General features: G+C 44.1%; 1 protein-coding gene across 1 annotated transcript; it reads right to left on the bottom strand.

The window, feature by feature from the left end:
• Positions 1–799: 799 nt before the first annotated feature.
• On the bottom strand, positions 800–27,252 carry LOC106589919 (leucine-rich repeat transmembrane protein FLRT3). Its single transcript, XM_014180366.3, has 3 exons — positions 26,952–27,252; positions 5,832–6,667; positions 800–4,376 (listed from the first exon to the last, which is right to left on the bottom strand). Exon 3 carries the CDS (start codon positions 4,346–4,348, stop codon positions 2,384–2,386), a length of 1,965 nt encoding a protein of 654 aa, XP_014035841.1. The 5' UTR covers positions 4,349–4,376; positions 5,832–6,667; positions 26,952–27,252; the 3' UTR covers positions 800–2,383.

The raw sequence follows: 27,252 nt of genomic DNA, 5'->3' as shown, positions 1-27,252 counted from the left end.
GGCCGAGCACACCCCCATTCTCATTGACGGGGCTGTAGTGGAGCAGGTTGAGAGCTTCAAGTTTCTTGGTGTCCACATCACCAACAAACTATCATGGTCCAAACACACCAAGACAGTCGTGAAGAGGGCACAACAACGCCTATTCCTCCTCAGGAGACTGAAAAGATTTGGCACGGGTCCTCAGATCCTCAAAATGTTCTCGATGGTTGCATCACCACCTGGTATGGCAACTGCTCGGCCTCTGACCGCAAAGCACTACAGAGGGTAGTGCGTACGGCCCAGTACATCACTGGGGCCAAGCCTCCTGCCATCCTGGACCTCTATACCAGGCGGTGTCAGAGGAAGGCCCTAAAAATTGCCAAAGACTCCAGCCACATAGACTGTTCGCACCGCATGGCATGTGGTGCCGGAGCGCCAAGTCTAGGTCCAAAAGGCTTCTTAACAGCTTCTACCCCCAAACCATAAGACTCCTAAAACAGCTAATCAAATGGCTACCTGGACTATTTGCTGCGGACTATTTGCTCTCTGTTTATTATCTATGCATAGTCACTTTACCCCTACCTACATGTACATATTACTTACATTTACATTTTAGTCATTTAGCAGACGCTCTTATCCAGAGCGACTTACAGTAGTGAATTCATACATTTCATTTCATACATTTTTTTTCTTCTTCCTGTGCTTCAATTACCTCAACTAAGCTGTGCCCCCCACACATTTCTGTTATTCAAATTGAGAATGTGGCCCAAATTGTAATTTTGAAATGTCTTGTTAGTGTTTCAGGTAAGAGAGACCAGTCTTTGATATTTTTATCCGCTTTTATTCTGCAATATTTTCTCATATTCAAGTGTGAATGACCCAAAAAAAGTCAGTGATTTCTTAGAAAGCTAAATACAATAAGCATTGGATCAAGGCACATACACGACTGGCCAAAGGGCATTCAACGCACTTTGGTTTTCAGTTCAGGGATTCTCGAAAGACAGGACAATTGTTTCAAGAATCCCTGAGCAACTTTGTAAAGAACAATTAAACTTTGTAAAGAACAAATCTACTTTATAAAGAACAATTCAACTTTGTAAAGAACAAATCTACTTTATAAAGAACATTTCAACTTTGAAATTGTGGCAACATAGAAGTAGTCAATCTGGGGGGGGGGGGGGGACTAATCATAAACAAGGAAATCGGTGATGCTCAGTTTGTATTCAAAAGAAAGCCAATGTGTTGTTTATTTATAGAACCTTTTTCACGGACCGGTTTATATCTAAGCTATGTTTGAGGGCAACGTTTAGATGACGTATGGTACAGGGTACTGGAGAATGTCATCCATTGTAGTTTAGCCTTTTTTGTTGGCTAGAACAAATAGATATAGTTGGGGTTCTTTATGTCATCTCTGTTGTCAGCCTGGCCACCCTGCATGGGTTAATCTCATCCTGGGTAATTGTCCTAAAGGTCTGTGTGCTTCATCTGCCCTGTGCTGTGGCCTGCCTGACACACATCAGACGCACGCACACACACACACACACACACACACACACACACACACACACACACACACACACACACACACACACACACACACACACACACACACACACACCCCGGAGCCGTGCCCGCCTGGGCGTCTGTTGCGATCGGCTCTCTCGGTGTTTCTGTGTTTTTTCCAAACAGAGGAACTAAACGTTCTCTGAGGCGAGACAAGCAGAGAAGTAAAGCAGGACAGCTCCATATCTAGTCATGCTTCCAGAGATAGTCAGATACATGTAGGAGACTGCTCTCTGCTTGTCTCTCCTCAGAGAACGACTGTCTAGCGGCTTCGCCCTGGTTCTTCTCAGTTAATGAGCTGGGCCCTAGTTTCGATCATCATGTCATTTTTTTTTTTTTTTTTTTTTTGCCTTTTGGTTTTTACCGAACATTCACAAAACAAGTGTAAAGAATGACCTGTGCTTTATTCTACAAGGTTCTCTAAAGTCTGATTGTTCAACACAGCAATGAAAACCCACTTTCACAGTTGACAAGTCATTATATCTCAGTGGAACAGAGTTTTTTTTTATAGTTGGTTGTTAGGGTAACCGTAAGCCAAAAAAAAAATACAGTTACAAATTACTACCAACCCCTAAAATATAGAATTGCAGTTTTAGTTACAATATACACTGACCTGCGGCTCAGTGATGGCCCTACTATCTGCAATGTGAACCACATTTCTTCTCCTCTTTGTCATAAAATGTCCTTAAATATAAATTATATGGGCAAATGTACAGAAGAACATTGATTCCCCACTCAGTCTTGTAGATCCAGTGTATTATAACAAAGTCTTTTAGCCACTTTAGTTTCATGTCATCAACGAACGCACTCATTTATAACGAAATGTCCCGCGTTATCAATATCATGAATGGGAGTGGTCTGAATCTGGTATTCCGCTGTCTCTGTAGCTCCTGTTGCTAATACTGGTCTCGCTGTGCGGGCTTTTGTACAGACTCAATCCGTTCGGAGGGAAAATCGTATGTATCACAAACTCCTCTTTGGACACGGGCACGGGGTGTATAGGGATCATCTGAAAAGAGGCCTCTCGTATCTCCAAGATTGAGTTATCCTTTTTCGTCCCCGCCTCGGCGTAATCGTCCTTCCTCCGACGGCCCTTGTTGTAGGTGCAATTCCTGGAAAACAGTGAACTGTTCCTGTGCACGTACCAGCACACAAACGCCAGCATTATTATTGCCAACAGAGCCACGGCCCCTCCGATGATCGCGGCTAAAGGCAGACTGGAATTGTTGTAAGGCTCCTTTTCCTGCTCGCGGTTCAGTGTGGTGGTGGGTTTGTAAGCCTTCAGAGAACTGGTCTCTGTCTCAATGCAAACTGGTGTCTCGTCCGTCAAGTAAATGTTACTGGTCTCCATGGGAACCATGCATATCCTGTACGAGGATTCCGGTTCTAGAGCTGTTAGGAGGTACTCCTTCTTCTCGCCCTGTACGATAGTCTCCGTGATGGAACCGAACGAAGGGTTGTGGCCCAGTTTTAACCAGCTGAGCCTCATGGCAGTCAAGGGTACAGAAACCCTCCAGGAGATGTGCACTGTCTCTGCACTGCTCGACTTCACACTGATCCTGATGATCTTTCTTCCTGACGGTGTCGTAGTACTGCGGTAGTTCTTATTCCGGTCAGGCATTCTCACCACTGGTCTTTTGGTCACAAAGGAGGGCCATTGGGGTTGTGAGGGCAATAAGGTGTTAGAGACAGTGCTGGTCTCGGTAGGGTCCCCCTGGCCCCTGCCCAAGTCAGATCCTCCACAGTCAAACAAGTCCATGGACAAATCCTTAATAGCCATGCCCTTGACCTTGTCTGGTCCCTGGCACATAAACCCTCGGACGTTGACTTTTGTCGGCAGCGACCTTAACCAATCTCTCACCCACTTCATCCGGCAAGTACACTGCCACGGGTTGTTACGGAGTAGGAGCTGCGTGAGGTTATCCAGGTCTTCGAACACTCCGTGAGGCAGACTGCTCAGGTTGTTGCCTGATAGATCCAACCGATACAGCTGCCTGAGGAAAGCGAAGGCCCCGGCCGGTACCCGGTTTATGTGGTTGTCTTGGAGCTGCAGTTTCTCCAAACTGGTTCCTGGTAAGTTAGCCGGTGGCGACGTTAGGGTGTTTCTCACCAGGGAGAGCTCGGTGAGATTAATCAGGTTGATGAAGGCCATCTCGCCGATGCCGCGGTTGTTGAGCAGGTTCCCGTCCAGGACGAGTCTCTTTAGATTGATCAGGTCCTGCAGGGATGCCTCTGATATTGACGAGATGCGGTTGTCGTCGAAGCGCAGCTCCTCGATGGTCTGCGGAAGGCCGGACGGGATGGTGCTCAGATGGTTCCTGGAGAGAAAGAGTAGTCTCAGGTGGTTACTGTCCCTGAACGCTCCCTCCTCGATGCTAACCGCCGAGACGGAGTTATCATCCAGGTGTAGCTCCTCAATCACCGGGATCTGACCCAGCGACGCATGCGTAATCATGCGGATATTATTCTCCTGTAGATGCAGCTCTTTGACCCCTTTCGGCAGGTTTTGGGGGAACTCATCCAGATTATTGCAGTACAGATAGATTTTCTCAACGTTGCTTAGCCTCTTCAGATCGGTGGGGATGCCGGCGCTCTTGATCCTGTTGTTTTGGAGGAAGAGAATAGTAGCATCCAGCGGAATGCCGGTAGGGATAGAGGTGAGGCCTCGATCATTACAGTAGATGAAGGTCCCATCACACCGGCAGGCCGAGGGGCAGGAGGCAGAGGTCACCAGAGGGTTAGCCAGACCCAGGAGTAGTCCTAGCCTGGTCAAGAAGAGCAGGAAGTTCTTGCATTGGGCGGCCATCTTGTTTTGAGGTTGTGGCGTCTCCTCCCTAGGAAGGAGACAGAAGGGTAAAGTTAAAGCACAAGGCCTTTACAATGAAGGCTTTTACAAGGAAGGCTTTTACAGGGAAGCCAAACCCCTGGTTTCTAATAAATGCTGTTTGTTTGAATTGTCCTGCCTCAAGTCTGTTCTGCACTAATCTGCAATATTAGATATGGCATGTAGGCCTTATGCTGACTTAAATTGATATAAATCGTTACTTTTACAATTTGCCTATCACAGAAAACACATTTGAGCATCTAGCAAGGCTAAAACTGCCTTGAGTGCAAAGGGATGTTTTCAGGGAACATATTTCTCTCAGACTTTAGAGACTTCATACATTTACAATGTATTTCGCTTTCCCTCATTTCCTGTTTGGAGAAAATCCTTCAACATGTGGGTTCGGCTACTGAATTGAATCCCTGTGCTTGGGCTTTTTGGCTTTAGCTTGTGAAACGTAATAGCTTGGCCTTAGTTGTTTTACATGTTTCTGTATCTTTCTCAAGGCTGCCTTTCATCACTGCTAGACTGTGTGTGTATGTGAACAAAGCCAGGCCTTGTGATGAACTGTTGTGAAATCGTCTCTCTCTCTCTCTCTCGCTCTTTCTCTCTCTCTCTTTCTCTCTCCAGAGCTGTGACTGGTAGCCAGAGATGTGACTGGTAGCCAGAGCTGTGACTGGTAGCCAGAGATGTGACTGGTAGCCAGAGATGTGACTGGTAGCCAGAGCTGTGACTGGTAGCCAGAGCTGTGACTGGTAGCGACTGGTAGCCAGAGCTGTGACTGGTAGCCAGAGCTGTGACTGGTAGCCAGAGCTGTGACTGGTAGCTAGAGCTGTGACTGGTAGCCAGAGATGTGACTGGTAGCGACTGGTAGCCAGAGGTGTGACTGGTAGCCAGAGCTGTGACTGGTAGCCAGAGATGTGACTGGTAGCCAGAGATGTGACTGGTAGCCAGAGCTGTGACTGGTAGCCAGAGATGTGACTGGTAGCCAGAGGTGTGACTGATAGCCAGAGATGTGACTGGTAGCCAGAGGTGTGACTGGTAGCCAGAGCTGTGACTGGTAGCCAGAGCTGTGACTGGTAGCCAGAAAATGAATATTCATTGACATGTAAGTTAGATGAGCACAAAACAAGTAAAAGATGTCACGTACGATACCTCTATGTACAAACAAACAAACAAACAAACAACTTTTAATACAGCAAGATGCAAACTGCTTGTCCGTTGTCCTCCTTTAGCTTTTACTGTGACTAGTGAAGTTTTGTTTCTCTTTTCATTAGACCAGTAGCTGGCTTCTGATTTGACTTCAATTAAGAATGAATGTCCTGACCTCTCCTCACGTCTCATTAGAAAACACACACACGCACGCACACACACACACATACAATTACACATATTGTTAGAAACCTGGGTTTTGGTCAGCGAGGCGTAAAGAAGCCACCATCCAATCATACTGTGGCTGCCATACCTGATTTAAAAGAATCGATAACCAGCCACCGAAGAATCCTTTCCCAATCCAGCAGATCCAATCGAGATTTACGTTGAAATCTTTCCTATTAAGTCCTTTTCAGAAAGGTTAAGTTTATTAGTGTAGTAAGAGAAAGAAGGTGTTTGGTTATACCCTTGGTTAGTGTGTTTGAACTTAAACTGATCTGTTTTTTTTTTTATCTGACCCTCCTCTTGTTTTGTCAGCTGCTCAAGTCATCAAAGTCTTTGCCATGGAAAATAAGCTGGTAGAAAAAGCATCTCCACTCAAACTCAGACAAAGCTGCAGGCTTTTCCTCTCCAAAGCAAGCCTGAGTTTTCCTGGTTTTTTGTTGTTGTATTTTTTTTGTAGTAGTAGTTGTAGAGTCTTTGTATCGTCCAACTTAGATCTCTTTGTGTTACATGGAGGCCCCGTCCTCTTAGGAAAAATCCTCTGGAGAAAAAGGGGGCTCACTACCTCTGACGGTTACAGGCTCTCCTCAGGGTCTGTGGTCAAGCAGACCAGTCATGATGAAGAGAAGGTCCAAAAGGTGGACTGAGCCATGCCAACACCAATCCTGATAGTACAGGCTCACTCCAGGCCTGTATCAGTTATGTACTCCAGCCCTGCAGGAAACCCAGAATCACGTTCTCCCACCGTGAGCCTGTGCCATACATTAATCCAAGGTATTTTGGTAACAGAGTGGTACGTCCCCCCCCCCCTCAGCTACTCCTCAGGAGACCAACGGACGACAGGACAATGGACGGATCGTTGGTTGCAGCAGTTCCCTTACGGTCAGACCCCTGCTCGTTGGATCACGTTGTGGCCTCCTTTAATTCCTGTACCCACAAAGAGACAGAAATCGGCGTTATTTAAAATCCAATTAGCAGTCATTGTAACAACTGACTCATTCAGACAGTGTCTGTAAGTATGAGGAGTGAAGGGAAATCACTTTCGGTTTGTGTCCCAAATGGCACCCTATTCCCTATATAGTGCACTACTTTTCACCAAGTCCTTTAGGGCTCAATGTAGGGAATAAGGTGCCATTTGGGACATCTCCTTGGAGGTTAATGGATGTCATATGGCTTGCTGGCTGATGCAAATGTTATGCAAAGAGACACACAGCATGGTACCATTCAGTCTACCTCTGTCTGTTGATTTTCCCTCAACTTCCTCCTCTCTCATCAAACAATGCATCTTTTAAAAAAAAAAGGTATTTATGGAGGAAAACGCAATAGGGAAGTTCAGAGTCAATGAAAGGCGGATTCAGAAATCTCTAACAAGGGAAAATGTTGTGAAGATGCTATTTATTCTATTTGTAATCTCTGTTTGGGCTACATTTTAAGAAATCTGATATCTGTGAGCACAGATCAGCAACAGCACACACCGCTCCGGGTCTACCGCTCCGGGTCTAACGCTCCGGGTCTACCGCTCCGAGTCTAACGCTCCGGGTCTAACGCTCCGGGTCTACCGCTCCGGGTCTAACGCTCCGGGTCTACCGCTCCGGGTCTACAGCTCCGGGTCTAACGCTCCGGGTCTAACGCGCCGGGTCTACAGCTCCGGGTCTAACGCTCCGGGTCTACAGCTCCGGGTCTAACGCTCCGGGTCTACCGCTCCGGGTCTATGGGAGTTGATACTGAGACAGAGACCCCAATGCCTTATGGGAGTTGAGACTGAGACAGAGACCCTAATGCCTTATGGGAGTTGATACTGAGACAGAGAACCTAATGCCTTATGGGAGTTGAGACTGAGACAGAGACCATGATGCCTTATGGGAGTTGAGACTGAGACAGAGACCATGATGCCTTATGGGAGTTGAGACTGAGACAGAGACCATGATGCCTTATGGGAGTTGATACTGAGACAGAGACCATGATGCCTTATGGGAGTTGATACTGAAACAAATAACCTAATGCCTTATGGGAGTTGATACTGAGACAGAGACCCTAATGCCTTATGGGAGTTGATACTGAGATAGAGACCCTAATGCCTTCTTAAGTGTCTCTGTATATCAGTGGGATTTATTTATCTTGCCCAGATTAGCCTGATCCTCTCTGATAGTGGGCATCGTTGGTAAAACCCAGATTAGCCTGCTTCTCTCTGATAGTGGGCATCGTTGGTAAAACCCAGATTAGCCTGATCATCTCTGATAGTGGGCATCGTTAGTAAGACCCAGATTAGCCTGCTTCTCTCTGATAGTGGGCATCGTTGGTAAGACCCAGATTAGCCTGCTTCTCTCTGATAGTGGGCATCGTTAGTAAAACCCAGATTAGCCTGCTTCTCTCTGATAGTGGGCATCGTTAGTAAGACCCAGATTAGCCTGCTTCTCTCTGATAGTGGGCATCGTTAGTAAAACCCAGATTAGCCTGCTTCTCTCTGATAGTGGGCATCGTTGGTAAAACCCAGAATAACCACCCAGATGAACCGCTGTATTCACTGTGGATTTTTATGAAAACCTTTTTTCTTCCCTCCAACGGTTTTGTGTTGCCCTTTCCTCCCCCCAAAAACCTAATATCCAGCCCCCTCCACCCACCCACCTCCGTTCACCCCAACAATCCATCCACCCCCTTCCGCCCCTCTTTTCTATGGTGATGGTAGAAAAGAATGTCTTTGCATTCGAAAAGTGACAGGGCTCTAGACCCCTGATACAAAGCAAGTGGGTGGGACCCCTCCTGTTCCTTTCTGTTCCCTCCTGTTCTCTCCTGCCTTGCTCAGTTCACTAGTTCCCCTCCAGTTTCCTCCTGTTCTCTCCTGTTCTCTCCTGCTCTCTCCTGCTCCCTCCTGCTCTCTCCTGCTCTCTCCTGTTCTCTCTGCTCTCTCTACTCTCTGTTCTCTCTACTCTCTCTGTTCTCTCTACTCTCTCTGCTCTCTCTGCTCTCTCTCTACTTTCTCTGTTCTCTCTACTCTCTCTGCTCTCTCCTGTTCTCTCCTGTTCTCTCTGCTCTCTCTACTCTCTCTCTACTTTCTCTGTTCTCTCTACTCTCTCTGCTCTCTCCTGTTCTCTCGTGTTCTCTCTGCTCTCTCTACTCTCTCTGCTCTCTCTACGCTCTCTGTTCTCTCTGTTCTCTCTGCTCTCTCTGTTCTCTCTACTCTCTCTACTCTCTCTGTTCTCTCTGCTCTCTCTACTCTCTCCTGTTCTCTCTGTTCTCTCTGCTCTCTCTACTCTCTCTGTTCTCTCTACTCTCTCTGCTCTCTCCTGTTCTCTCGTGTTCTCTCTGCTCTCTCTACTCTCTCTGCTCTCTCTACGCTCTCTGTTCTCTCTGCTCTCTCTACTCTCTCTGTTCTCTCTGCTCTCTCTACTTTCTCTGCTCTCTCTACTCTCTCTGCTCTCTCTACTCTCTCTGCTCTCTCTGCTCTCTCTACTCTCTCTGCTCTCTCTACTCTCTCTGTTCTCTCTACTCTCTCTGCTCTCTCTACTCTCTCTGTTCTCTCTACTCTCTCTGCTCTCTCTACTCTCTCTGTTCTCTCTACTCTCTCTGTTCTCTCTACTCTCTCTGTTCTCTCTGCTCTCTCTACTCTCTCTGCTCTCTCTACTCTCTCTGTTCTCTCTACTCTCTCTACTCTCTCTGCTCTCTCTACTCTATTCTCATAAAAGAGAAGGGGTCCTTTCTAGACTGAATATTTGACCACGCAACTGAGCTAGCAACACGCCACTGAGCTATGACCACGGCAACACGCCACTTAGCTGTGACCACGGAAACAGGCCACTGAGCGAGACCCCTAAGGCGGCTCCTGAACTAAAAGGCCCTCCTCTCTTCACGGTGATCAGAAAGCTAATTTGAAATGCTCATGAATACAACAGGGCAACTGAAGTAACACGCCCCCTCACACACACACACACACAAATACATTCCCACACACGCACACACATTCCCATACACACACACACACACACGAATACCTTCCCACACACACACTACTACTATGAATGCATCTTCTATTAAACCACTGGAGTTAAAAATAGATATTCCTCTGCCAAGCTTAATGTTATGTTTCCCCTGACAACACAATGGCATTGTGTCTTTACGTGTAACTCTGTCTCTGCTCCGCTATAGAGTGTGTGTGTGTGTGTGTGTGTGTGTGTGTGTGTGTGTGTGTGTGTGTGTGCTAGTCTAGTTTCCATGCTAGTGTGCTTCAGTAGAACACGGAAGAGGTAAGTGGGGAACAAGAGAGTTGGCCATTTAACAGTTGTAGCTACTGACAAGGAGAAGATTAGGGAATTGAGATGCTTGTAACTCGATTACAGCTCCAGTCCTGAGACGCTGCTGTCTGATGACCATGCACACACACCACTCTCTATTTCATTCTGTTCTGCTGCATCTAAAAACAGTAAGAGATTAGGCCCTAAGCTATGACAGATAATACATTAGTTCTAGATTATTCTGGAGGGAGACACTAAACAACAGATGTGATCTCTGATAAGTTTAGGAACAGAAAAACATTTGACAAAAAAACTGAAAAGAAAAGAGATCAAAAATAGGTAGCCTAGCGGTTAGGAGCCTAGCGGTTAGGAGCCTAGTGGTTAAGAACCTAGCGGTTAAGAGCCTAGCGCTTAAGAACCTAGCGGTTAGGAGCCTAGCGGTTAGGAGCCTAGCGGTTAAGAACCTAGCGGTTAAGAACCTAACGGTTAAGAACCTAACGGTTAAGAGTCTAGCGGTTAGGAGCCTAGCGGTTAGGATCCTAGCGGGAAAGAGTCTAGCGGTTAAGAGTCTAGTGGTTAAGATCCTAACGGTTAAGAACCTAGCGGTTAGGAGTCTAGCGGTTAAGAACCTAGCGGTTAGGAGTCTAGTGGGAAAGAGTCTAGCGGTTAAGAGCCTAGCGGTTAAGAACCTAGCGGTTAGGAGTCTAGCGGTTAAGAACCTAGAGGTTAGGAGCCTAGCGGTTAGGAGTCTAGCGGTTAAGAACCTAGAGGTTAGGAGCCTAGCGGTTAGGAGTCTAGCGGTTAAGAACCTAGCGGTTAGGAGTCTAGCGGTTAGGAGCCTAACGGTTAGGAGTCTAACGGTTAAGAACCTAGCGGTTAAGAACCTAGCGGTTAGGAGCCTAGCGGTTAGGAGTCTAACGGTTAAGAACCTAGCGGTTAAGAAGCTAACGGTTAAGAGTCTAGCGGTTAGGAACCTAGCGGTTAAGAACCTAGCGGTTAGGAGCCTAGCGGTTAAGAGCCTAGCGGTTAGGAGCCTAGCGGTTAGGAGCCTAGCGGTTAAGAACCTAGCGTTTAAGAGCCTAGCGGTTAAGAACCTAGCGTTTAAGAGCCTAGCGGTTAAGAGCATAGCGGTTAAGAGCCTAGCGGTTAGGAGCCTAGCGGTTAAGAGCCTAGCGGTTAAGAGCCTAGCGGTTAGGAGCCTAGCGGTTAGGAGCCTAGCGGTTAAGAGCCTAGCGGTTAGGAGCCTAGCGGTTAAGAGCCTAGCGGTTAAGAACCTAACGGTTAAGAGCCTAGCGGTTAAGAACCTAACGGTTAAGAGTCTAGCGGTTAAGAACCTAACGGTTAAGAACCTAGCGGTTAGGAGCCTACCGGTTAAGAACCTAGCGGTTAAGAACCTAGCGGGAAAGAGTCTAGCGGTTAAGAGCCTAGCGGTTAAGAACCTAGCGGTTAAGAGTCTAGCGGTTAAGAACCTAGCGGTTAAGAACCTAAGGGTTTGAAGTCTAGAGGTTAGGAGCCTAGCGGTTAGGAGTCTAGAGGTTAGGAGTCTAGAGGTTAGGAGTCTAGAGGTTAGGAGTCTAGCGGAAAAGGAGCCTAGCGGTTAGGAGCCTAGCAGTTAGGAGCCTAGCGGTTAGGAGCCTAGCGGTTAAGAACATAGAGGTTAAGAACATAGCGGTTAGGAGCCTAGCGGTTAAGAACATAGAGGTTAAGAACATAGCGGTTAGGAGCCTAGCGGTTAGGAGCCTAGCAGTTAGGAGTCTAGCGGTTAAGAACATAGAGGTTAGGAGCCTAGCGGTTAGGAGCCTAGCAGATAGGAGTCTAGCGGTTAGGAGCCTAGCAGTTAGGAGTCTAGCGGTTAGGAGCATTGGGACAGTAACTGAGCTGGCTAGGTGATAAATGTACAGACTTGTAAATGTGTGAAATAGGACACCCACCTAATTATTATTATAATGCAGAGAACATTTACAAAATGTGAAAATAGCAGTGAGAGAGAGAGAGAATATATACTGATTAATTTCATGGAGCAGCCTTCCTGGCTTGTTACACAGTCTCACTCTAACATGATGTCTGACTTAGTGTCCAGACTCTAACATGATGACTGACTCAGTGTCCAGACTAACATGATGTCTGACTCAGTGTCCAGACTCTAACATGATGTCTGACTCAGCGTCCAGACTCTAACATGATGTCTGACTCAGCGTCCAGACTCTAACATGATGTCTGACTCAGCGTCCAGACTCTAACATGATGTCTGACTCAGTGTCCAGACTCTAACATGATGTCTGACTCAGCGTCCAGACTCTAACATGATGTCTGACTCAGCGTCCAGACTCTAACATGATGTCTGACTCAGCATCCAGACTCTAACATGATGGCTGACTCAGCGTCCAGACTCTAACATGATGTCTGACTCAGCGTCCAGACTCTAACATGATGTCTGACTCAGCGTCCAGACTCTAACATGATGTCTGACTCAGTGGTTACTGGTTACTCTAGTTACTGGTTACTCTAGTTACTGGTTACTCTAGTTACTGGTTAATCTAGTTACTGGTTACTCTAGTTACTGGTTACTGTAGTTACTGGTTATTGGTTACTCTAGTTACTGGTTACTCTAGTTACTGGTTATTGGTTAATCTAGTTACTGGTTACTCTAGTTACTGGTTACTGTAGTTACTGGTTATTGGTTACTCTAGTTACTGGTTAATCTAGTTACTGGTTATTGGTTACTCTAGTTACTGGTTATTGGTTACTCTAGTTACTGGTTATTCTAGTTACTGGTTACTGTAGTTACTGGTTACTCTAGTTACTGGTTACTCTAGGTACTGGTTACTCTAGGTACTGGTTACTCTAGTTACTGGTTACTCTAGTTACTGGTTACTCTAGGTATGGTTACTCTAGTTACTGGTTACTCTAGTTACTGGTTACTCTAGGTATGGTTACTCTAGTTCCTGGTTACTCTAGTTACTGGTTACTCTAGTTACTGGTTACTCTAGGTATGGTTACTCTAGTTACTGGTTACTCTAGGTACTGGTTACTCTAGTTACTGGTTACTCTAGTTACTGGTTACTCTAGGTATGGTTACTCTAGGTATGGTTACTCTAGTTACTGGTTACTCTAGTTACTGGTTACTCTGGTTACTGGTTACTCTAGGTATGGTTACTCTAGTTACTGGTTACTCTAGTTACTGGTTACTCTAGTTACTGGTTACTCTGGTTACTGGTTACTCTAGTTACTCATGTAAGACTGATGTAAGTCCATCTACACAGGACCCGGGAAACATTCTGCATGTATTTTGCATGATGCATGATGATACTGGTTATTGGTTACTCTAGTTACTGGTTATTCTAGTTACTGGTTACTGTAGTTACTGGTTACTCTAGTTACTGGTTACTCTAGGTACTGGTTACTCTAGGTACTGGTTACTCTAGTTACTGGTTACTCTAGTTACTGGTTACTCTAGGTATGGTTACTCTAGTTACTGGTTACTCTAGTTACTGGTTACTCTAGGTATGGTTACTCTAGTTCCTGGTTACTCTAGTTACTGGTTACTCTAGTTACTGGTTACTCTAGGTATGGTTACTCTAGTTACTGGTTACTCTAGGTACTGGTTACTCTAGTTACTGGTTACTCTAGTTACTGGTTACTCTAGGTATGGTTACTCTAGTTACTGGTTACTCTAGTTACTGGTTACTCTAGTTACTGGTTACTCTGGTTACTGGTTACTCTAGTTACTCATGTAAGACTGATGTAAGTCCATCTACACAGGACCCGGGAAACATTCTGCATGTATTTTGCATGATGCACTGAACTTTATGAGTTATTTTCAAAAAATAGTTGATATTATAGTGTGGTGATGTGGACTGTTTAATATTATTGTGGCTGGGAGGGTCTTGAGTTGGGAGACATTTTTGTGGTGTGGTGTTGAGTAGTGTTATTCTCCTAACCAAGCAGGGGCTATCCTTCATGCTTCGTGTTCCCGAGTAGGGGATATCCTTCATGGTTAGCAGAGTTGTAAACTGGAGTCACATTTCACTTGGCAAGTGAAACGCACACTTGGCACTCTGATTGGACCAGCAAACTGTCAATCAAAACAGGTCAGGTGGTGAGCTAGGGAACAGATTTCTCATTTGCTGTACAGCTATAGGATCGGGTACGGTTCAAACTTGAAATTATAGGATGAGAGGCTTGACCTAATTGGGGCGGCAGGGTAGCCTAGTGGTTAGAGTGTTGGACTAGTAACCGTAAAGGTTGCAAGATCAAATCCCCGAGCTGACAAGGTAAAAATCTGTCGTTCTGCCCCCTGAACAAGGCAGTTAACCCACTGTTCCTAGGCCGTCATTGAAAATAAGAATTTGTTCTAAACTGACTTGCCTAGTTCAATAAAGGTAAATAAATATGAAGCTCCAAAAATGGTTTGGTGATCAATAATATTAACTGTTTACTTTACAAACTCATCAGCAATGGGGCAATAATCACTAGCATATTTCCTACTGGTATTTTGGTATGTAACAATTGCTTGAAATGTATAATTTACTTATGAAGCTTGCATATATAATATAATCTTTCATTTCTTTGTCATGTTTGATAGGCCTACATTACATTTTAATTTAGCCAACCGTTTTTTTTACCCTCTGAGTGAACACGATGTTTATTGTGCACATGAACTTTCACAAGATTCATGACGTAGAAGTTCTGTTTATTTCATTTCTTCGTTTCTTTTTGTTCCTATTTCCAAAGGGTTATGTCGGAGTTCCGTATCTCTGTCGTCCTATGTCTCTGTCGTCCTGGTTGTGTGTAATAGGAGCCGGCCACGCCTCAGTGGGTATAGAAATAGGCTACGTGGCAAAGAGCTAAACACTTTGGAGTCAGAACGTTGAATAAAGATCAAATTAATGTTCCATGTATAAATGGTGTTGAAATATCATGAATAATCATTATGTCTGATTGATACGAATGTACCAACGTAACAATGGAGTTGGACATCGCCTTTTACATTGTACAACCAGTTTATTGGTTGTAATTGCTAACTGGGTAATTGTATGGTCCTGGGGGGGCCATGTTATTATATTATATAGGCCTACCTGTTTGAGCTCCAGTTAGACAGATTCCATTTGGTTTCTCAAGGGGAGGCTGTACAGTCTTGCCTTCGACCTGGGTCCGTTCAAATACGACAGGTTAAGTCTGATACAAAGGCTATTTCTTTTGGGCTAATGACTTTGTATATTTGGTCAATCTACTTGTATATTTTGTATGATGTGGTGCTTTCACCATCGGATCACCAAGGCCTGTAAATAAATGTACATTCTGAGCACGTTAACCTGCCTTGCCTTCTGCTGGTTTCATGTCCTTGCCACTGCTACATGGTCCCTATTTTACAGTTACATAGGTTCATCAAAGTGTGTTGTAGACAAAATAATGAAAAGGGTTGTCTGGTAGCATCAATAAATAGACAAAGATTTGTAGTTGATCAAGTCGTTGCATGTATAGATTTAGTTTTTTACTTGACTTGACTTGAAAACTTGTGACTCGACTTGACTTGCTGTTAGAATCCACGACTTGACTGGAGTCTTGACCAATTCTACTTGGGACTCGACTTGAGACTCGAACCTTGCGACTTGAGTAATAGAGACTTGGTCCCACCTCTGACCGTTAGTGCCCACCGGTAGGGGACCTATCCTTCACGGTGCAGACAGCTTGAATCTCTGGTCACCCGGTTTCTCAACGAGTGGCCAAACTCTATTGTTCATTACAAGGCAAACATGTTGGATATGTCCACAGGTTTGGATTAGGAGTTTAAATGTTTTAGTCAATTGTTTTATTAACCTGTCAAGGTGTAGGGGGCAGTATTTTCACGGCCGGATGAAAAACGTACCCAAATTAAACTGGTTACTACTCTGGCCCAGAAACTAGAATATGCATATTATTAGTATATTTGGATAGAAGACAATCTGAAGTTTCTAAAACTGTTTGAATGATGTCTGTCAGTATAACCTCTTACATCTAGACGTTCCGCTAGCGGAACACCTGCTCCAATATCCAATGATAGGCGTGGCGCGAATTACAAATTCCTCAAAAATACAAAAATATGAATATTTCACAGCATTTTAAAGACAAGACTCTCCTTTATCTAACCACACTGTCCGATTTCAAAAAGGCTTTACAGCGAAAGCAAAACATTAGATTATGTCAGCAGAGTACCAAGCCAGAAATAATCAGACACCCATTTTTCAAGGTAGCATATAATGTCACAAAAAACAAAACCACAGCTAAATGCAGCACTAACCTTTGATGATCTTCATCAGATGACAACCCTAGGACATTATGTTATACAATGCATGCATGTTTTGTTCAATCAAGTTCATATTTATATCAAAAAACAGCTTTTTACATTAGCATGTGACGTTCAGAACTAGCATACCCCCCGCAAACATCCGGTGAATTTACAAAATTACTCACGATAAACGTTCACAAAAAACATAACAATTATTTTAAGAATTATAGATACAGAACTCCTCTATGCACTCGATATGTCCGATTTTAAAATAGCTTTTCGGTGAAAGCACATTTTGCAATATTCTCAGTAGATAGCCCAGCCATCACGGCTAGCCATTTAGACACCGACCAAGTTTAGCCCTGATCAAACTCCGATTTACTATTACAAAAGTTTCATTACCTTTGTTGTCTTCGTCAGAATGCACTCCCAGGACTTCTACTTCAATAACAAATGTTGGTTTGGTCCAAAATAATCCATCGTTATATCCGAATAGCGACGTTTTGTTCGTGTGTTCCAGACACTATCCGAAATGGTAAAGAAGGGTCGGGCGCATGGCGCAATTCGTGACAAAAAAAATCTAAATATTCCATTACCGTACTTCGAAGCATGTCAACCGCTGTTTAAAATCAATTTTTATGCCATTTTTCTCGTAGAAAAGCGATAATATTCCGACCGGGAATCTCCTTTTCGGCAAACAGAGGAAAAAATCACAAAGACGGGGGCGACCAGGTCACGCGCCTAAGCCCAGAGTACCTTGATCGGCCACTTGAGAAAGGCGATAATGTGTTTTAGCCTGGGGCTGGGATGACGACATTCAGGTTTTTCCCGGGCTCTGAGGGCCTATGGACGACGTAGGAAGTGTCACGTTAGAGCAGAGATCCTTAGTAAAAGATAGAGATGGCAAAGAAGTTCCAGAAATGGTCAGACAGGCCACTTCCTGTAAAGGAATCTCTCAGGTTTTGACCTGCCATTTGAGTTCTGTTATACTCACAGACACCATTCAAACAGTTTTAGAAACTTTAGGGTGTTTTCTATCCATATAGAATAAGTATATGCATATTCTAGTTACTGGGTAGGATTAGTAACCAGATTAAATCGGGTACGTTTTTTATCCAGGCGTGAAAATACTGCCCCCTAGCCATAAGAGGATAACAGAACTCATATGGCAGATAAAAACCTGAGAAAAATCCAACCAGGAAGTGTGAGATCTGAGAATTGTAGTTCTTCTTTTGAATCTCTATCAAAACTACAGTGTCTGTGGGGTCACGTTGCACTTCCTAAGGCTTCCAATGGCTGTCAACAGCCTTCAGAAAGTTTTTTTCATCATTCTCCTGTAACCGGGCAGAGAATAGGAGCTCAGTCAATGAGTGGACTACCTATGGACAAAGGACTTGGTGATGCGCGAGCCCGATAGCGCTCCCCTCCTTTTTCTTCTGGAATGAATACGCTATTGTCCGGTTGGAATATTATCGCATTTTTACGTAACAAATACCATAAAGATTGATTATAAACAATGTTTGACATGCTTCTACGAACGGTAATGGAACATTTTGACTTTATGTGTCTCGAATTACGCTCGCGCATTATGCCTTTGGATAGTGACCTGAACGCACGAACAAAACGGAGGTATTTAGACATAAATATGGATTTTTTTTAACAAAAACAACATTTCTTGTGGAAGTAGCAGTCCTGGGAGTGCATTCTGACACAGATCAGCAAAGGTAAGAGAATATTTATAATACTAATTCTGAGTTTAGGTGACCCCAGAACTTGGCGGGTGTCTGTATAGCTTGCTTTGATGGCGAGCTATGTACTCAGAATATTGAAAAATGTGCTTTCGCCAAAAATCTATTTTAAAATCTGACACAGCGGTTGCATCAAGGAGTACTGTATCTATAATTCTTAAAATAATTGTTATGTATTTTGTCAACGTTTATGATGAGTATTTTTGTAAATTGATGTGGTCATTCACCTGAAGTTTTTGGTGGGAATACATTTTCTGAACATCACGCGCCAATGTAAAATGCTGTTTTTGGATATAAATATGAACTTTATCGACAAAACATACATGTATTGTGTAACATGATGTCCTAGGAGTGTCATCTGATGAAGATCGTCAAAGGTTAGTGCTTCATTTAGCTGTGTTTTGGGTTTTATTGACACATCTCCTTGCTTGGAAAATGGCTGTGTGGTTATTTTTGTCTAAGTACTCTCCTAACATAATCTAATGTTTTGTATTCGCTGTAAAGCCTTTTTGAAATCGGACAACGTGGTTACATTAAGGAGAAGTGTATCTTTAAAATGGTGTAAAATAGTCGTATGTTTGAGAAATTGAAATTATGATATTTTTGCTGTTTTGTATTTCGCTCCATGCTATTTCACTGGCTGTTAGATAGTGTGGGACGGTCACGTCCCACCTAGCCCAGAGAAGTTAATGGTGTTCATGTTTTTAGGGGTGATGGATTTCTCTCCCTGTCATACTAAGAAGCTCCTGCAGACGGCAGGAAATTTTTCCAAACCCGACGAAACCGACTTCTGCTCCAATAAGTTTGGACTAGCCGTGTTAAATTGAGCAACCTGGTATGACACACACACACACACACACACACACACACACACACACACACACCCACACACACACACACACACACACACACACACACACACACACACAAACACACACACACACACACACACGCACTATTAACTCCAGCTAGTTACCTTTAGGAGGAGGGATAAGACAGGGATAGCTTATAGTCACAGGGCAGGGATAGCTTATAGCCACAGGACAGGGGTAGTTTATAGCCACAGGACAGTGATAGCTTATAGCCACAGGACAGGGATAGCTTATAGCCACAGGACAGGGGTAGCTTATACAGGACAGGGATAGCTTATACAGGACAGGGATAGCTTATAGCCACAGGACAGGGATAGCTTATAGCCACAGCTAGAGAGATCAACACGCCTAAGTGCACTTTAACTCTGGAATAACAAGGCCTGCATCCCAAATAGTATCATATTCCCTATTTAGTGCACTGGAGCCCTATGGGTGCTGTTCAAAAGTGGTGCACTATATAGGGAATCTAGTGCCATTTGAGACGCACAAAAGCGCCTTAAAGAAAAAAAGATTCAGAAACAATTTCACAGCAACTACATACATAGCATATGATGGTAATACTTCATGGTGGTCTTCAACTAGTCAGTTTACAACTACTGAGTCTTCCATTTTACATCTAGGAAGATAGCTATCCATTTTACATCTAGGAAGATAGCTATCTGTATATTACATCTAGGAAGATAGCTATCTATATATTACATCTAGGAAGATAGCTATCTATATTTTACATCTAGGAAGATAGCTATCCATTTTACATCTAGGAAGATAGCTATCTGTATATTACATCTAGGAAGATAGCTATCTATTTTACATCTAGGAAGATAGCTATCTATTTTACATCTAGGAAGATAGCTATCTATTTTACATCTAGGAAGATAGCTATCTATTTTACATCTAGGAAGATAGCTATCCATTTTACATCTAGGAAGATAGCTATCTATTTTACATCTAGGAAGATAGCTATCTGTATATTACATCTAGGAAGATAGCTATCTATTTTACATCTAGGAAGATAGCTATCTATTTTACATCTAGGAAGATAGCTATCTATATTACATCTAGGAAGATAGCTATCTATATTACATCTAGGAAGATATCCATCTATTTTAGGCAAAAGGAACAACAACTATAATATAATTTAGAAATAGAATTCCCAGTATCATTTCTTTTAGAAAGTAGACTGTTTTTGATTTTGTTTCCTTTCTTATTCTGGCTTTGATTTCAGAAGAACAGATTTTTTTATTCTTTAGGATGAATAATAGATTGTTACTTTACCCCCAGGCACCTTCACCAACTGTCTACATTTGTCACTATTCTAAGTTGTTGAGAGAGAAAGAGAGAGTGAGTAAGAAGGGATGCATAGGTCCTACTGTGGGTCTACTGGGACCCACTGGGTCTTACCCAGGTCTACTGAGACATACTGGGTCTTACCCAGGCCTACTGAGACATACTGGGTCTTACTCAGGCCTACTGGGACCCACTGGGTCTTACCCAGGCCTACTGGGACCCACTGGGTCTTACCCAGGTCTACTGAGACATACTGGGTCTTACCCAGGTCTACTGAGACATACTGGGTCTTACCCAGGCCTACTGAGACATACTGGGTCTTACTCAGGCCTACTGGGACCCACTGGGTCTTACCCAGGCCTACTGGGACCCACTGGGTCTTACCCAGGTCTACTGAGACATACTGGGTCTTACCCAGGTCTACTGAGACATACTGGGTCTTACCCAGGTATACTGAGACCCACTGGGTCTTACTCAGGTCTACTGGGACCCACTGGGTCTTACCCAGGCCTACTGGGACCCACTGGGTCTTACCCAGGTATACTGAGACATACTGGGTCTTACCCAGGTCTACTGAGACATACTGGGTCTTACCCAGGCCTACTGAGACCCACTGGGTCTTACCCAGGTCTACTGAGACATACTGGGTCTTACCCAGGTATACTTAGACGCAATGGGTCTTACCCAGCCTACTGGGATCCGGAACCCACTTGGTCTTACCCAGACACGAAAGAACATTCATGAATGCATCTGAATTCACAGGGAGGGACAGGGACACTGGCAGGTTGCATTTCAGAGAGAGAATATATCATAGTTTAGTTTTGGTGTGTAGCCTCTCTACTGTTGGCTGGGATGAACAGATGACTGTTGCCAGCATAAGTGAGAGAGAGAGAGAGAAAGAGAGAGAGAGGGAGGGAGGGAGAGAGTGAGATAGAGGGAGGGAGAGGGCGAGAAAGAGAGAGGTCTGTGGTAGACGGGGGGGGGGGGGGGGTCGTCATTGTAATGCTATGAAAGGAAGGAGAGACGGCTCTGTTGCTGTAGCAGCTGCATGGTTTTTACCACATGGGGGTGGTAGGCACTGCAAGATGAGACGAACTAGCCGTGTGTGTGTGTGTGTGTGTGTGTGTGTGTGTGTGTGTGTGTGTGTGTGTGTGTGTGTGTGTGTGTGTGTGTGTGCGTATGGCAGACACACACCAACCCACACTATCAATGGACTGGTGCTTGGCTGTCTAGGCTTTATCACCTGCCAAGGTATTGGAGCTGCTACTGCTCTAAAGGACAGCAGGCTTGGCATGGACGGCCAGGGTGGTGAGTTTAGCTTATTACACTGGAGGCCTTTTAGCCTAGTTTCCATGTTGGACTCAAGCAAACAAGAGGAAAAGCTCATTTCCTTTCTTTAATCCTTCTCCTCCTCTTCCCGCTCACTGTAATTCCCTTCAGTCTCCTTCTCTCTATGTCGCTCACTGTAATTCCCTTCAGTCTCCTTCTCTCTATGTCGCTCACTGTAATTCCCTTCAGTCTCCTTCTCTCTATGTCGCTCACTGTAATTCCCTTCAGTCTCCTTCTCTCTATGTCGCTCACTGTAATTCCCTTCAGTCTCCTCTCTACGTCGCTCACTGTAATTCCCTTCAGTCTCCTTCTCTCTATGTCGCTCACTGTAATTCCCTTCAGTCTCCTTCTCTCTATGTCGCTCACTGTAATTCCCTTCAGTCTCCTTCTCTCTATGTCGCTCACTGTAATTCCCTTCAGTCTCCTCTCTACGTCGCTCACTGTAATTCCCTTCAGTCTCCTTCTCTCTATGTCGCTCACTGTAATTCCCTTCAGTCTCCTTCTCTCTATGTCGCTCACTGTAATTCCCTTCAGTCTCCTTCTCTCTATGTCGCTCACTGTAATTCCCTTCAGTCTCCTTCTCTCTATGTCGCTCACTGTAATTCCCTTCAGTCTCCTTCTCTCTATGTCGCTCACTGTAATTCCCTTCAGTCTCCTCTCTACGTCGCTCACTGTAATTCCCTTCAGTCTCCTTCTCTCTATGTCGCTCACTGTAATTCCCTTCAGTCTCCTTCTCTCTATGTCGCTCACTGTAATTCCCTTCAGTCTCCTCTCTACGTCGCTCACTGTAATTCCCTTCAGTCTCCTTCTCTCTACGTCGCTCACTGTAATTCCCTTCAGTCTCCTTCTCTCTATGTCGCTCACTGTAATTCCCTTCAGTCTCCTTCTCTCTATGTCGCTCACTGTAATTCCCTTCAGTCTCACTCTCTACGTCGCTCACTGTAATTCCCTTCAGTCTCCTCTCTACGTCGCTCACTGTAATTCCCTTCAGTCTCCTTCTCTCTATGTCGCTCACTATAATTAGCGATTTCTTTCTGGTAGGATTGGAATTGGTGATTTAGAAAAGCCTTATTGTTTCATCGATGATGGATGAAATTGAATTAGGCCTAAATGTAGAGAATAACTAATTGGATTTAGAAATAGTACTGCATTGGGTCGTTCTATACTATTACTGCCTTAGATCGGTCAAAGGTCAAAGTTTAAAAAGAAAACAAAGTGTGTTATTGATAATATTCTCAGTCCTTTGTCTAGATGACACGTCTGTATAGTGACCTGGTTAACCTACTAGACTCCAGTTATGGAGGTCCTGCTCTGTGAAAAAAACAACTGACCAGTGACTTTGCCCTGGGGATGTCCACACAGCAGAACAATAGGCTGCCCTCTTAGATAAAAAAGAAGGGTTCTTCAGCTGTCCCCAGTTTTTATTTAACTAGGCAATTCAGTTCAGAACAAATTCTTATTTACAATGATGGCCTAGCCCGGATAACACTGTTCCAATTGTGCACTGACCTATGGGACTCCCAATCACATCCAGTTATGATACTAGTGTCTGTACTGACACCTCTAGCACTGAGATGCAGTGCCTTAAACCGCTGCACCACTTGGGGGCCCCAATAGGAGACTCCTTTTTTGGTGGGTCCAGGTAAAAACTTTTTCGGGGTTTTACATGGAACCAAAAAGGGTTCTACCTGGAACCAAAAGGGTTGTATCTGGAAGCAAAAAAGGGTTCTACCTGGAACCAAAAGGGTTTTATCTGGAAGCAAAAAGGGTTCTACCTGGAACCAAAAGGGTTTTATCTGGAAGCAAAAAAGGGTTCTACCTGGAACCAAAAGGGTTTTATCTGGAAGCAAAAAAGGGTTCTACCTGGAACCAAAAGGGTTTTATCTGGAAGCAAAAAAGGGTTCTACCTGGAACCAAAAGGGTTTTATCTGGAAGCAAAAAAGGGTTCTACCTGGAACCAAAAGGGTTTTATCTGGAAGCAAAAAAGGGTTCTTCAAAGGGTTCTCCTGTGGGGACACCCAAAGAACCATCTGAGGTTCTAGATAGCACCTGTTTCGTGTAGCTCTTCCTCCCTACTCCGTCTGACTGACCGACTGATGACAGGCTATTTATTCCACTGTCTATCTCCCAATTGTACAATAGCTCAATGTCAATAGCTGGTGGTTGCTATTCTTATTTTAAATCAGTTATTAAAAGGTACCGTTCAAGATATGCTGTCATTAGTGTAGCCCAGAGCCATTTGTTGTTAAATAGAATGCTCTGGTGTAGACTATTGATATCAAGCCATTCTCCTTTGTTTTTGCAGCTATAGGTCTACCATTTGGTTTTAATCAGTTGGGTATTACAGTGAGGTTACCTATCAAGAACGTCCTTGGTATATGTGTAATCAGGGTGTATATTGAAACCATAAAGCCTAGACGTTGTTGAATTAATGCCCTATTGTTTCTCATGTAAATCTGCCCCAAAATAGTGGATTGGGCCTTTTAACACCAATCACCAAGATCAATGGCTGACTTTATTTCATCACTCCCATAGGTCTATACTCCTACTACACAATCATGTGGATTGCTGCCCTAGATAGCTGTTAGCAAATATCCCCATGGTCTTCAATACACACATTTGTCCCTAACAACTTTGATCAAAGGAGAGGAAACTTAACATTCATTTCAAGTAGCCTTGTGATATACCATAATGTTAAGTATTTAATCATATAAGATAAATAGCCAATACAAATTCTGATAATCTGTAGCAACCTAAATATTTATTAGGTTAGGCATAATGCTCGGGTTCAGTTACCTTGTGGTAATATTAGATTATTATATATATATATATATATATATATATATAGCCTATATCCTTATTTTGATCATCTGGAGGAAAAAAGAGAGAATGCCAATTAACGGTGGATTTTGTATTCACACGGACTGCGCATCATCGAGCTAATAGTCACGCTACATACATTATGTAGATAGGCTTACCATTAGTGTGGGAATCTGCTTTAATGTAGAACTGTAAACATATAGGGAGGCAAGGTAGCCTAGTGGTTAGAGACAGGTAGTCTAGTGGTTAGAGCAGGTAGCCTAGTGGTTAGAGACAGGTAGCCTAGTGGTTAGAGACAGGTAGCCTAGTGGTTAGAGCAGGTAGCCTAGTGGTTAGAGACAGGTAGCCTGGTGGTTAGAGACAGGTAGCCTGGTGGTTAGAGACAGGTAGCCTGGTGGTTAGATGCAGGTAGCCTGGTGGTTAGAGGCAGGTAGCCTAGTGGTTAGAGGCAGGTAGCCTAGTGGTTAGAGGCAGGTAGCCTAGTGGTTAGAGGCAGGTAGCCTAGTGGTTAGAGGCAGGTAGCCTAGTGGTTAGAGACAGGTAGCCTAGTGGTTAGAGACAGGTAGCCTAGTGGTTAGAGACAGGTAGCCTAGTGGTTAGAGACAGGTAGCCTAGTGGTTAGAGCAGGTAGCCTAGTGGTTAGAGCAGGTATCCTAGTGGTTAGAGCAGGTAGCCTAGTGGTTAGAGCATTGGACTAGTAACTGGAAGGTGGCAAGTTCAAATCCCTGGCCTGATAAGGTAAAAATCAGTCATTCTGCCCCTGAACAAGGCAGTTAACCCACTGTTCCCCAGTAGGCCATCATTGAAAATAAGAATTTGTTTTTAACTGACTTGCCAAGTTAAATATGTCATCCACTCTATCAGATAATAATTGTTATCATCTCAACTGCTTTTTTCCCCTAGACGCTTATTGATACCGGAGACTATAGATCATTATCTTAAGAGATAAGTGATTGATTGGGTCATGAACGAGTTATGATATTGCCACTAGTTTATCACTATTTTACAGGGTATTATACGAACAAAACTAAGGTAATTGCTTCGGGTCGGCGTGAAAATCGGTGCGTTGTTTGAGTGGACTGGTAGGCTAGAGAGAGACCCAGTGCGAAATGCGATATGAGCGCGCTCCGGTACGTGGCACTGAACCGCATGCAGAGAGGAACACACCACACATCAAAACGGGGCTTGCTTCGGGGCTACCCCACTGGTCAAAAACGGCTTGAATCAATGCTGTTCCCACGTCATTTCAAACATCAACAACTAAAATACATGTGATGACGTTGAATCGACGTCGAAAACGGATTGGATTTGCAAAAAGTAATTCACTTATAAGGGAATTTCGTTTTTTTTTTTCACCCAACTTTTAACCTAAATCCAAATGAGAGGGTGCATTTTTTTTGGTTGATTTCACGTTACATTGCCATTAATAGACAACTCAAACAAATGTAAATCAAAACTAGGCGTTGGACCTCCTAACCTCCTTTATGGTGAAAACACACATTACGCACAGGCACCACCACCACCTCTCAAAAAGGTCTAACGTGAACAGAGGAGCTGGACCTTGGCGCTGAGCTTGTTGTGGCTGTAGGGGGAGAGCAGAGGGGAGACAAAACACCCACCGGCAGGGAGTTTCCCCACCGGTTTATTAATCTGCCCTCGGTGTCAAACCTCCGCTCTCCCGGATCAGCGTAGGAATAGACACTCACTGGGGTGTCTTCCAGCTCCTCCGAAGCTTCCTGCCGACAAGAGGCTTAGTTGCTTAGAACGCGATTTGTCTTTTACGTAGTTCTATCTCCACGATGAATGATATTCTCTCTGCGCCCTCGGTATCCCTCAGTAGGCTATCCATGAGGAATGTTAAATATATCGTAGTGAATAAGGGAGGGTGAAATAACTCGGGGATCCCTGTTGCTCCCTTTCCGCTGAGGAGTTAGAGGGTTTCTAGTCGGTGTGGTATGAACGCGCTAGCGCAGCGTCGTTGGGGTAGTCCGTCTCCGTGTTTGGTACTTGCAATGCGGAGAGAGAGAGGGACGGACGGAGAACAATGCTGCGCTGCCACCAGAGGTAAAATGGAGCTTTTACCTCTGAACGTGTCGTCTCCCCGTCGGAGAAGCTACACGGATACAGAAAAGTAGCCTTGTGTAGGCTATTGGAAAGTGAGTGGGGGTCAGGTAGTGTATTATTAAAATGAACAATAGTGAGGAATAGTATTTTTTGGGGGTAATCAATCGCTCTTAAAATGAAATATTACGAACAATTCTCAACTCTTTTCAGAACCAACTTCATTCTGCTGTTATGAGCTCTGTGTGGTTGAATTATGTTATTTATAATTATATTATTATTTCATTTTTTTTCTGTGATTTGGTGTAAATGCTATCTTACTCTCACACCATCAACTCAAAAAAAAGAGAATAAAAAAAAACCATTTGATTGTGATAGAAAACCTATAACCTATTGACGAAGGAATGAACACGGAGCTGCAGAATAACTTGATGGACATGTAGAAACGTGTCCTCATTTGAAATAACCAGAAATAGATTCCTTCATATCTGCTCACTTTTCTATTTTCTTCCTTAGAAAAAAAGGGGGGTGGGGGGGATACAGGAAAATAGAGAGCGATAGGGAATATAAGCACTGCATAAAATAAAATACACTTACCTCTTGAATCAACACACACACACAAAAGGAAAGAAAAAAACTAACAAATAAATATCCTCGCTAGAAAAGCAGACTGAAAAGTCAGAATATATTCCAATAGAGAATATCTTCAGATCCAAAAATGCCCAGTCTTGAACCCCAACCGAATGGTATCCGTTGTGTAGACTGAAGCTGTAGCAACAGTACTGGTCTGGTGTGCGTTTACTGGTCGTGAATACACACTCCAGTCTTCAGGAACGGTATTACAGGCAGGACAGATCGCTTGGGCAGAGCGCACTACAAGTGTGAATTTACATCATCC

Source organism: Salmo salar, chromosome 28, assembly GCF_965601325.2.
Source record: "Salmo salar chromosome 28, fSalSal1, whole genome shotgun sequence".
NCBI classification, from domain to species: domain Eukaryota; kingdom Metazoa; phylum Chordata; class Actinopteri; order Salmoniformes; family Salmonidae; genus Salmo; species Salmo salar.
This window is presented reverse-complemented; position numbering and strand designations above follow the sequence as displayed.

Excerpts from the sequence above, each read along its gene's own strand:
- LOC106589919 (XM_014180366.3), bottom strand. The coding sequence starts at position 4,348 with ATGGCCGCCCAATGCAAGAACTTCCTGCTCTTCTTGACCAGGCTAGGA.